This window comes from Callospermophilus lateralis, unplaced genomic scaffold, assembly GCF_048772815.1.
Source record: "Callospermophilus lateralis isolate mCalLat2 unplaced genomic scaffold, mCalLat2.hap1 Scaffold_83, whole genome shotgun sequence".
Taxonomy (NCBI): Eukaryota; Metazoa; Chordata; class Mammalia; order Rodentia; family Sciuridae; genus Callospermophilus; species Callospermophilus lateralis.
In genome coordinates this window covers 7,432,249-7,444,193 of record NW_027516368.1, presented here as the reverse complement: position 1 = coordinate 7,444,193, position 11,945 = coordinate 7,432,249, and the positions used below count along the sequence as shown (strand labels likewise).

At 32.1% G+C, this 11,945-nt stretch overlaps 1 protein-coding gene across 1 annotated transcript; it reads left to right on the top strand.

The window, feature by feature from the left end:
- The first annotated feature begins 2,253 nt into the window (after positions 1-2,253).
- LOC143387632 (uncharacterized) lies at positions 2,254-8,014 on the top strand. The gene is made up of 4 exons (XM_077108483.1): positions 2,254-2,260; positions 3,101-4,975; positions 5,132-5,263; positions 7,962-8,014. The coding sequence occupies exons 1-4, from the start codon at positions 2,254-2,256 to the stop codon at positions 8,012-8,014; spliced, it is 2,067 nt and encodes a 688-aa protein (XP_076964598.1).
- Positions 8,015-11,945: the final 3,931 nt, after the last annotated feature.

Genomic DNA, 11,945 nt, shown 5'->3' with positions numbered 1-11,945 from the left:
AGAGAGAGAGAGAGAGAGAGAGAGAATTTCAATATTTATTTTTTGTTTTTGGCGGACACAACATCTTTGTTTGTATGTGGTGCTGAGGATTGAACCCGGGCCGCATGCATGCCAGGCGAGCGCGCGACCGCTTGAGCCACATCCCCATCCCCTGGATGAACTCTTATCTTCCAGGGTTAAGTGAAACTTAGAAATCAGCATGTGAAGTCACTGATGTACATTTGTCATTGCTATTTTTCAAGCATGAAGCTAGAGTCCAAACAGGACATGTTAGCATAAGTGTAGCAGTCTATGCTTTTCCCCACGTGAGCAAAGGCATAGGAGCTTGTCATGCTGGTCAGGCGGAACCTCATATATTACATAATTTAATTTGTAATGGCTGTTTGAGAATAAAATGTCTATTCAATGCAGATGACCAATTTTGAGTATTAACTTTATGTTGTATATTGAGCACATTAACTGTAAATAAAACAATATTTAATGCATATAAATATTATAGAGGCTAGATCTTTCTTTGTTTCTGTTTTTAAAGGCAAGTATTAGGATACAATACTTTTCTCTCTCAACAAAAGCTCATCCAAAAAATTATGAGAAATTTTATGATTTAAAACTATATCCCATTGATTAAAAATTGTACAAAAAATGAGATGTAAAGGCAGGAGCATTATCCATCTTTAAACAAATAGGGCCTCTAGGAGCAGATCATGCTTGGTTTCTTTCCATGCTCTCTGATGGAACTTACTTGACATTTTCTATTTTAGATTCAATTCTGTTATTAATGTTTTTTCTTTTGTTTTGTGTTTTGCAATAATGCATTAGTAATCATAAATATTTTGAAGTGAATAAATCATTATACTTCTACTTTGTAATTTTTTAATATTTTTATTTTGATTAGTGATTTAATTTCTGGCTCATTGTTTTTTTTGTGGCATGCTTGGATTCTTTTCACTATATATATATATATATATATATATATATATATATATAGAGAGAGAGAGAGAGAGAGAGAGAGAGAGAGAGAGAGAGTCTTTGACTATAATATCAACCCTACACAAAATAGAGTGTGTGTGTGTATATATATATATACATAATATATATATATATATATATATATATATATATATATATATATATCCCACTTCTCTTTATATATCCTATAGATTTTTAATTTTTACAGTATTTTACAAGTTGCTTAGACTTGTCTTAAACTTGGTACTGCTTGATAAGCCTCTCCCATATTTGTAGAATATCAGATTTGCACACTAAAAATTCCCCTCTCATTTTTTCTTAAAAAATTATTCATATAAACATTGTGCCCATTGATGTTATATTTTTCAATTTCACTCTCTAAACTTTTTAAAAATAGTTATTTAGTGTTCTTTGAGTAATTCATAACTGTCAGTATCCTAATGTTAAATTCTTAATGTTTTATTTTTGGTTTTTTGTCACTTGGTTTAGCCATGCTTCACTTTGCTTACATTTGCTGTGGTATTTTTTATTTGTTCATTAAAGGAGCCATCAGTAGATTATGTATTCCATTTTTGGGAAAAAAGTATAAAAACTTTTAAATAAAATACGATAGGCAAGAACAGTGCTGTATCCTTGTAATATTTGCTAATTGGGAAGTCATGCAAAATATGTCATGTTTGAGAGAATTCACAGAAATTTAGAAACAGCATGGCTCAAACAATTTTAAAAAGACTTGTGTTTTAGTACATGATATAGAAGTTTTGGGGTAATCTCAAGCATTACACATGAAACATTAAAAGTTGGATGACCTAAAGATCCAGAATTGTCAGTACTAAATATGTAACCATGAACAGTTAAATCAGAAAATTTAAGAGATACCTCTGCTTTTGTGTTTAGTGCCAACATTTTTATCAGTATTAAAGCTAGGGACTCAATGTGCGTGCCCATCAATGTCAAATATTTAAAAATATGCACTTATATACTATTATTATTTAGTTATAAAATATTTTGTCTCTTAAAGTGTTATAAGAAATATGTGCAGGACTTTGAATTAAGTGAAAGTTGCATGCAGATATTAAGTTGTAGGAGCATTTGATTCACATGTGGAAGTCAGAAATTTAGTGAGCAAAATTTTGCTCACCAGGTACTGTGTTTTGTGTAGGGTTTATATTATAGTAAAAGTCTTTGTATTTTTATTTTATTGAGCATAATAGGGTCAAGAGTTTTATTTTACCACATAGTGAGTGTATTATGTTCTTCATGAATACTAGTAGAAGGAATACAATGCGTTGTAAGAACAAAATTGATAATTATATGAAATAATGATTGTTAATTCATTCTCTTTAGTCATTTTACCTTGAATATATAGTACAAAATACCATGATATATTTATAAATAAACAAAGTGATATTTGTCAATAAAAGAAATTCTCATATCACATGAATGTAAAAATATAAAAATCAATTTATTATACTTGATTGCCATGTGTTGAATTCATCCAAATATTATGGCCATAGTCTATGCAAGGTTTTTATTGTCTTTTAAAATGTTTTTACAAAAAACTTTATAGACATATATGTGTATATTTCTTAGTAATTTTTTTGTTCATATTTCTTTTTAAGAGTTCATTGCCTCTTTACCCTTGTTGAATATTTATGGTATTATCATTCAAAATCTACTAGTTATTTTCATGTGTCTATGTCATGGTAGACAAAAAACATTTTTTGGACACTTTTTGAAAAAGCCAGAAATGTTTGTGTATGTTTTACATTTCTCTTATTCTACTAACAGTGAGGGTAGCTGGTAGATATTTCCTAAATACCCAATACTATCTTATGAATGACAAAAGGCTGTTAATGATTCTTTTCTACACTTTATTATATTACTCTTTTTTATGATGTACTCCTCTTGGATACTGTGGTCTCTACAAGAATTTGGATAATATTCTCAAGGTAATTTTTTCTGTACATTTTTATTGAACTAATATTTTTTTTGGATTTATGGTGACTTTGGACTTACTAATCTGCTACACTCCTCATGTACTTATTTTACCTTAATTTCATGTTATGTATGCAAAATATATTTATCCCAGTCTAATAGGTATTTTTTTTTTATTTTTTGTTTATTTCAGCCATCACTCCTAATCATATCCAAGAATATTCACTAGAAGAGGGCCTAAAACATATATTACATGAAGTGGTAATTGCAAAATATGGAAGTTGTGATCTTGACTATTTACCAAAAAAGAAAATATGGAAACCTACAAGTGAGAGTGAACACCAAAAATCATATAAAAAGTCAGAACTTGTTCATCACCAGAAAATTTACACTGGAGAGGAGCCCGATGAATATAAAGAATGTTGCAAAGCTTTTAGTAAAAAGAAAGGTCTTATTTGCCACAGAGGAACCCATAATGGAGAGAAGCCCTACAAATGTAAAGAATGTGGCAAAGCTTTTGGTAAAAAATCAAACCTTATTCGCCACAGCAGAACTCACACTGGAGAGAAGCCCTACAAATGTAAAGATTGTGGCAAAGCTTTTCATCAAAAATCAAACCTTATTTGCCACAGCAGAACTCACACTGAAGAGAAGCCTTACAAATGTAAAGATTGTGGCAAAGCTTTTGGTCAAAAATCAGACCTTATTTACCACAGCAGAACTCACACTGGAGAGAAGCCCTACAAATGTAAAGACTGTGGCAAAGCTTTTGGTCAAAAATCATACCTTATTTGCCACAGCAGAACACACACTGGAGAGAAGCCCTACAAATGTAAAGAATGTGGCAAAGCTTTTGGTCAAAACTCACACCTTAATCGCCACAGGAGAACTCACTCTGGAGAGAAGCCCTACAAATGTAAAGATTGTGGTAAAGCTTTTGGTCGAAAATCAGACCTTATTTGCCACAGCAGAACTCACACTGGAGAGAAGCCCTACAAATGTAAAGATTGTGGCAAAGCTTTCGGTCAAAAATCATACCTTACTTGTCACATCAGTACTCATACTCACACTGGAGAGAAGCCTTACAAATGTAAACAATGTGGCAAAGCTTTTGGTAAAAAATCAAACCTTATTCGCCACAGCAGAACTCACACTGGAGAGAAGCCCTACAAATGTAAAGATTGTGGCAAAGCTTTTGGTCAAAAATCACACCTTATTTACCACAGAAGAACTCACACTGTAGAGAAGACCTACAAATGTAAAGATTGTGGCAAAGCTTTTGGTCAAAAATCAGACCTTATTTACCACAGCAGAACTCACACTGGAGAGAAGTCCTACAAATGTACAGAATGTGGCAAAGCTTTCAGTCAAAAATCAAACCTTACTTGCCACATCAGAACTCACACGGGAGCGAAGCCTTACAAATGTGAAGAATGTGGCAAAGCTTTCAGTCTAAAATCAACCCTAATTTGCCACAGCAGAACTCACACTAGAGAGAAGCCCTACAAATGTAAAGATTGTGGCAAAGCTTTTGGTCAAAAATCAAACCTTATTTGCCACAGAAGAACTCACACTGGAGAGAAGCCCTACAAATGTAAAGATTGTGGCAAAGCTTTTGGTCAAAAATCAAACCTTATTTGCCACAGCAGAACTCACACTGGAGAGAAGCCCTACAAATGTAAAGATTGTGGCAAAGCTTTTGGTCAAAAATCAGACCTTATTTACCACAGCAGAACTCACACTGGAGAGAAGCCCTACAAATGTAAAGACTGTGGCAAAGCTTTTGGTCAAAAATCATACCTTATTTGCCACAGCAGAACACACACTGGAGAAAAGCCCTACAAATGTAAAGAATGTGGCAAAGCTTTTGGTCAAAACTCACACCTTAATCGTCACAGGAGAACTCACTCTGGAGAGAAGCCCTACAAATGTAAAGATTGTGGTAAAGCTTTTGGTCGAAAATCAGACCTTATTTGCCACAGCAGAACTCACACTGGAGAGAAGCCCTACAAATGTAAAGATTGTGGCAAAGCTTTCGGTCAAAAATCATACCTTACTTGTCACATCAGTACTCATACTCACACTGGAGACAAGCCTTACAAATGTAAACAATGTGGCAAAGCTTTTGGTCAAAAATTACTCTTAATTTGCCACAGCAGAACACACACTGGAGAGAAGCCCTATTAATGTAAAGATTGTGGCAAAGCTTTTGGTTGAAAATCAGACCTTATTTGCCACAGAAGAACTCACACTGGAGAAAAGCCCTACAAATGTACAGAATGTGGCAAAGCTTTCAGTCTAAAATCAACCCTAATTTGCCACAGCAGAACTCACACTGGAGAGAAGCCCTACAAATGTAAAGATTGTGACAAAGCTTTTTTTCAAAAATCACACCTTATTTACCACAGCAGAACTCACACTGGAGAGAAGCCCTACAAATATAAAGATTGTGGCAATGCTTTTGGTCGAAAATCAGACCTTATTTACCACAGCAGAACTCACATGGAGAGAAGCCCTACAAATGTAAAGATTGTGGCAAAGCTTTTGGTCGAAAATCAGACCTTATTTACCATAGAAGAGATCACATTGGAGAGAAGCCCTACTAATGTACAGAATGTGGCAAAGCTTTGGTGACACATGAAACCTTATTCACCTGAGCAGAAATCACAGTGTAGTGATACCCTACAAATGTAAAGAATGTTGTGAAGCTTTTGGTCAAAAATAGACCTTCACCACAGCAGAACTCTCTGGAGAGAAGCCGTACAAATGTAAAGAATGTGGCAAAGCTTTTACTCAAAAATCAGGCTTTATTTGTCACAGGAGAACTCACACTAGAGAGAAGCCTTACAAATTTAAAGAATGTGACAAAGAGTTTAGTCAAAAATCACACCTTATTTGCCACAACAGAACTCACACTGAAGAAAAGCCTCAAAAATGCAAAGAATGTGATAAAGTTTTTACTCAAATATTACACCTTATTTGCCACAGAAGAATTTACACTGCAGAGAAACCTTACAAATATAAGGAATGTGGCAAAGCTTTTAGCAATAAAACAGGCCTTATTCCCCACAACAGAACTCACACAGGAGAATAGCCCTACAAAAGTGAATAATGTGGAAAAGCTTTTAATAAAAAATAAAACTTATTTCACCACAGCAGAAGACATCCAGGTGAATTTGAAATGTGAATAAAGTAATAATACTTTTAAGGAAAGACTAAACCTTGGGGCTGGGGTTTGGTTCCGTGGTAGAGTGCTAGCCTTGCAGATTTGAGATCCTGGGTTCGATCCTCTGCACCACATAAAAATAAATAAGTGAAATAAAGGTATTGTGTCCAACTACAACTAAAAAATAAGCATTATAAAAAGGCTAAGCTTTATTAACAACAGAATGTATAAAGAAAAGAACCCCTACAAATTGAAACAATGCAGCAAATCTTTTAATAAAAAATCAGTTCTTTTCACCACTAGGCTACTTATTCTGAAAAGAGGACATCTAAATGTAGAGAATGTAGAAACATTTTAAATTATATATAATATATTACTAGGCATGAGAGAAAACACACTGGAGAGAAGCTCTACAAATGAGACCATTGTACCATTACTCTAAGAAAGGGACAACATTTAATTCTCACCACAATAACCACAGCATAGAGGAAATTTTGAAATGAGAAAATTGACAATGCCTCTAAAATTTATTCAGCAATACTCAACACCTGGGGATACATACTGGTTAGAGAAAATACAAATGGAAAAAAAATGTAGCTACATGTTATTTAAACACTGCTTATTTTTGGAGAATTCATTGTGCCCAGAAACTCTAAAAAGTGAAATAATATTTACAAAATGTATTTAAATTTTAAATTCATTGAACATCTAAAAACTCATACTAGTAGTGAACATTGAACAGATTTTGTCCAAAGTGTATGCCTTATATAACAATGAAACATTTATAATAAATGTGAGAGTATAGTAAAGTTATTATATATATATTACACTTGATGAATATGAGGATGAGTAAAACACAGAACTTATTTAAGTTTAGAAAACAAGTAGCTGTCTTTAAATTTTGCTTAAATTTATTAAGCATTATCAAGTTATTTTGTAGAAATATCAGTCATAAATATACATGAATAGTGAAGAAACCTCATCTTTGAAAGAATACAATTATTTTTCTAAATCAAAAATTACTATATTCCCTTTTGAATACTGAGAAGAGAATTATATAAAATCTATTTCTGATGTTTAACACTCAAGTGTAATATTTTAAACTTTAATTTTTTTTTGTATTTCAGTTTAAGTTTAGGTATTTTTATACACTGAGCCACATTTCTAACCCCTCTCTCCACTTTTTCAAATTTTGAGACTGTCTTCCTAAGTTGCTGAAACCACATTAAGTTGCTGAGACTGAATTTAAATTGCTGAAATTACTCATCTTCCCAATTTGCTTGGATTACAAGCATGGACCATCATGCCAGGTTTACAGTGCATTTTTTAACCTATATTTAACTTATGTAGGCAATATGTCTTTATAACTGAATATTTGTTTATGTGTTAACACTCATGTATTGCATCCTGTTGTTAAATTACAGACATCATAGTGTTCCACTTGACTAAATGTACTAGTAACAGTAAAACATACTGTTGAGTGAATAATACTCTAGCATCTTTTAATACTTTTACACATTTTAATCAAACTTAATATGGAATGCAATTTGCATAAGTCAGATCATTATTTTTTTCTGTTTGTATTTATGGTGAAATTTAGAGTAATAAGAATTATATAGATATAGGAAAATAAGCTCCAGATTTTCATATCTTGATTTATAAATTTTAAAATTTTAACTTTTTAACATTTCCTAGTCATTTTAATAGACTGAATTTCCACAAACTTAAAGGTAGCTCTTACATGAAAGAAGAGCCTTATCTTTCTTGGGTGCATAATGGCCTTCTAGACTTCATTCTCATTGGAGACATTTCATTTTTCATGGAATGAGGTCAATGATCATTGTTTTCATGTACATTAGTAAATTCTGACGTCCTTATTATTCTATAGGTAGTGCTATTTCAGGGCAGAAATTAGAGAAATGGATGTGGAGTCAAGGTTGAATGAGGCCTTATACTTATGAAAAAATAATCAATGAGCTATGTTTTATAGTCTAATTTTTCTGAGGACCAAGTAGTAAGAGGTAAACTGAGAAGGTTGTATGTAAAGATTAAGTTTCTTATCATAAAATGTTCGCTTTTCAGGTACAATAGGGTCAAAGCTTCTTATACACAGAATCCGTACAAAAATATTGGATATCATTCACAATTTAAGTAACATTACATATAATTCATGAAGAACTGAGTTCAGAGCAACATATGCCTAAGAACAAGGTCTGCAGACATTGCACACTCTCCAATATAGACATTTATACAAATTTTGATTATACATAAAACTAAACTAAATGAGAAGTAAAGTCAATTGATTTAACACCCCAAAATATAGAAATAAAAACTTGTAAAGACTTAAGCAAAAGACCCGTAGTGAATAAAGTGTGATTTCCAAATGCTAGAGCAAAAATGGACATATAATCAGTTAAAGTTAATTGAGGAATGATAAGTTACCCACTTTGAGCTACAACAGCATTTGAATGAAACAGAGTCACAAAGTAAGCAAAGATTATTCACTTACATTTGTATGCTTTGTAATATTTTCCAAAAGTTTTCTGCATATTTTATTGCAGTCAAATTGGGAAACAATCCAGAAAGTTAAAAAAGACAAGTATTCCTCCTTGGTTTTAAAAGCAAGAAAAGGAATTGAGAGAAATTTATTGAGCTAGAAAAATTTAATAGTTAGAGTTAAAAAAATGAGATTACCAGAGTCTAAGTATAATGTATTTCAGCCATTCCTGGATGCACAGGACATTTTTGCTTAACAAAAAATTTGTTCACGTATGTACACTTAAAGAACATTGCTGCTTTTAGTCAGTCTTTTTCATTAATAACATTGATGTACTATTCAACAGTTTCCAGCTACAAAAATACACAATTTTAGAAATTTTCTGTTTTATCCTCCATATATTCTGCCACAATATTCACCAGGACAAGATAATATAAACCTTTTGGCAGTCCCATCAAGGCATTTATTTATTAATTTTAAGGCCAAACATATACTGCATAGAAAATTAAGGTACATGGAACAACATAATTTCACTTAGTAAAAATAATTTTTTTCATGAAAAATATATCCCAACTCCTTTGTCTCGGGATTACATTAGAAAAATATGAGGTAATTATACTGGATATTATGACCTTAGTCTATGAGCCTTAAAATTACCCTAAAATACAAAAGAATATTAATGTTTATTTTTAAATAAATTTTTTATATTTCAAATATTCAAAATTCACAGCAATCAATGATACAAAAACATGAGAAAAACAACTGCAGTTTGATGTCTCATCATGACATTTAAATACCTGCTGTAGATTGCCTGTGGCTTCTACTTTTGATTTAAACCAATAATAACTTTTCCATACAATTTGGGTGAAGTGGAGGACAAAATTTCCTGCTTTGCTTTCCTGGGCAAGCCATCATACTTGAAACAAATGAATTACCAATCAAAATATGTTTACTCTACATTCTAATTATATCAGTTATTAACTCATCCAGCATAAAACAAATCCACTTTCTTCTGGTTGAATATCTTGAGCTCAAAGATATGGAACCTGGGTGCTAAAAAGAAGTATAACATAAATAATGAGGTCTTTTTTGGCATAAGGCAAATTGAACTTTTTGTATTTGATTTTTCTGCCTGCGAAGATCTACATTTCTCTTCCTGCAATGGTATTATGATTGATGGTGACTTGTGTGATTACAGGATGCTTAAAATGCAGATACATGTGTTTGAGTCCTTTCACTGGTAAGAAAAAATACTATAATTTGTACTCTAATAGGAGACTCAAAATGGTGCTAGACAAACCTATTTTTTTAAATCTGCCTGTTTATTCATGGTTTTCTAATGGTTTTGATCTAGTCAGTTAAGACTATTTCTGATTAATGGGTGTCATCAAGATGTAAATTCCCTCTGTAATTATTAGCAATGAGACAATTCTTACCATTAAAAATAAAAAAAAAACATTCTCTTTGAGTCTTTGCTATATTCTAAGGTACCACTCTTGCTTTTGCTTTACTAAACAAACAAATTCCACATATTTGAGTCCCAAAGTAAATGGCAATACATTAACCTAAGCACCATGAGGAATATAAGAAATACAAGATATCACCTTTGAAATATAAAAACAAAAGAATCAGAAATGCTAAGCCATTATCATCTAAACTATACCAGAGCTTTTAAAATGTAATCTTAGATGTTCTACTCACTCTCATAGTAAGATGCCTTAGACACAAAGATTTTTAATCACTCACTAAAGGTCACTCAGTGAATGCATAACAGTTTTAATTCTAAAGCTTTTACAGAATTTTTTTTGATAATACATTGCATAGTCTCACCTGTCTTCCTTAGAAATAAGACACAGAGGTTGTTTTAGTCTGTTTTATAATGTTTTAGAAAAATACCAGAAGCAGGCCAATGTATAAAAAGATATAAATGCATAAAATATTTTCTGAGAGGCTCGGGTTGTGGCTCAGTGGTAGAGTGCTCACCTGTCACATGCAAGAAGCTGGGTTCAATTCTCAGCACCACATAAAAATGAATAAATAAATAAAATAAATGTATTGTGTCCAAGTACAACTTATAAATAAATAAAAATATAGTTTTGAGTACATAGTTCTGAAGATTTAAGTGCACTGTACCAGAATCTTCTCAGCTCCTGTGACAGCTCCTTCACCTGCATTACACATGAGGTGGCATTATGGTGAGGGCTCATTTGAGAGGTAGAGAGAACATAATGAGACGGGAAGTCAGAGAAATTCAAAAAAAAGACTTGCTCTTTTGTAACAACTGGCTTTAATAAGAACTGTTGTGCCCCATAAAAGTTAAATTAACCCTCTGTAATATGAGAGAGACAATGGTAAAAAAGAGACATAGAATGTCATTTCTTAGTAGTTATAAAGATTCTAGATACTACAATAAAATGCTTTAGAGTATATAAATTATTTTAGGTTGATTTTTATTTTAAAGACAATAGGGAATTTAATTAAATTACTTTTTGAAGAATGAATGAATTTGAATGTGACAAGACTAATGGGCTAGGTATATTAAAATAAAGGAAAAGTCTGTGCAAAATCTCAATGAATGTTTAGTAAACCATGCCTAGGTATAAAAAAAGAATGCTGGACTTTCTGATTATGCTATATCAAGTTTACTGGCTAAAATATGGTGGCCCTCAAAACCAGAGGAAATATTCATATAAAAGATCCAGTGGACATCAATCTCAAGAGCTTCCTACTTAAAATATCTGCTTCCAAAAACTACATGATTCTTTGTAATTCTCAGGAGTATTATATTTCCTTCAATTTCAATTTTTAGCTTTCTATATAGTTACCACACCATCTTATAGCCAGATCAATATTTCCTTGAACTTCTTCATATATTAATCTATACACTATCTCAGATATGTTTGTTTCTAGATTGTCAGGTATCCCTCCTACTGAATTCTGAGATTCATGAGAGGTTGAACAAGCATAGAAATATGCTTATGAAAAATAAGCCATGTTGTAGGTGGGAAGTAAAAAGGTAAAAGAAGCAAAAGTTCTCATCTAAACTTGTATGTGCTGATACTACAAACCAATGATATCTGGTTTGAGGTAGGGAAGCAACTTTTCTTATACTTTATGACACAAAGTTCGTCGAATATGGTTGTTACAGACTTTTGCAAATCACCTAAATTTTTCTTAGTAATTTCTACATTGAAAAACTACTGTTACCTTTAAACAAAGCTATTCATTGCAATAAATCTGAAATAGTTCTTTAATATTGCAAAACAGAAACTTGATGGCATTATTCACTGAATGCTAATATTTTCCAATAACACTTCACACCACAATATATGTAACTTATATAGTTTAACACCGATAGGGGTTCTTAACACAATG

What these genes read in the sequence shown, in the direction of transcription:
- LOC143387632 (XM_077108483.1), top strand. An exon ending in ATACCTTACTTGTCACATCA is followed by an intron (nt 4,976 to 5,131) that starts GTACTCATACTC and finishes GTTGAAAATCAG; the next exon opens with ACCTTATTTGCCACAGAAGA. An exon ending in TGGAGAGAAGCCCTACAAAT is followed by an intron (nt 5,264 to 7,961) that starts GTAAAGATTGTG and finishes ATTATTCTATAG; the next exon opens with GTAGTGCTATTTCAGGGCAG.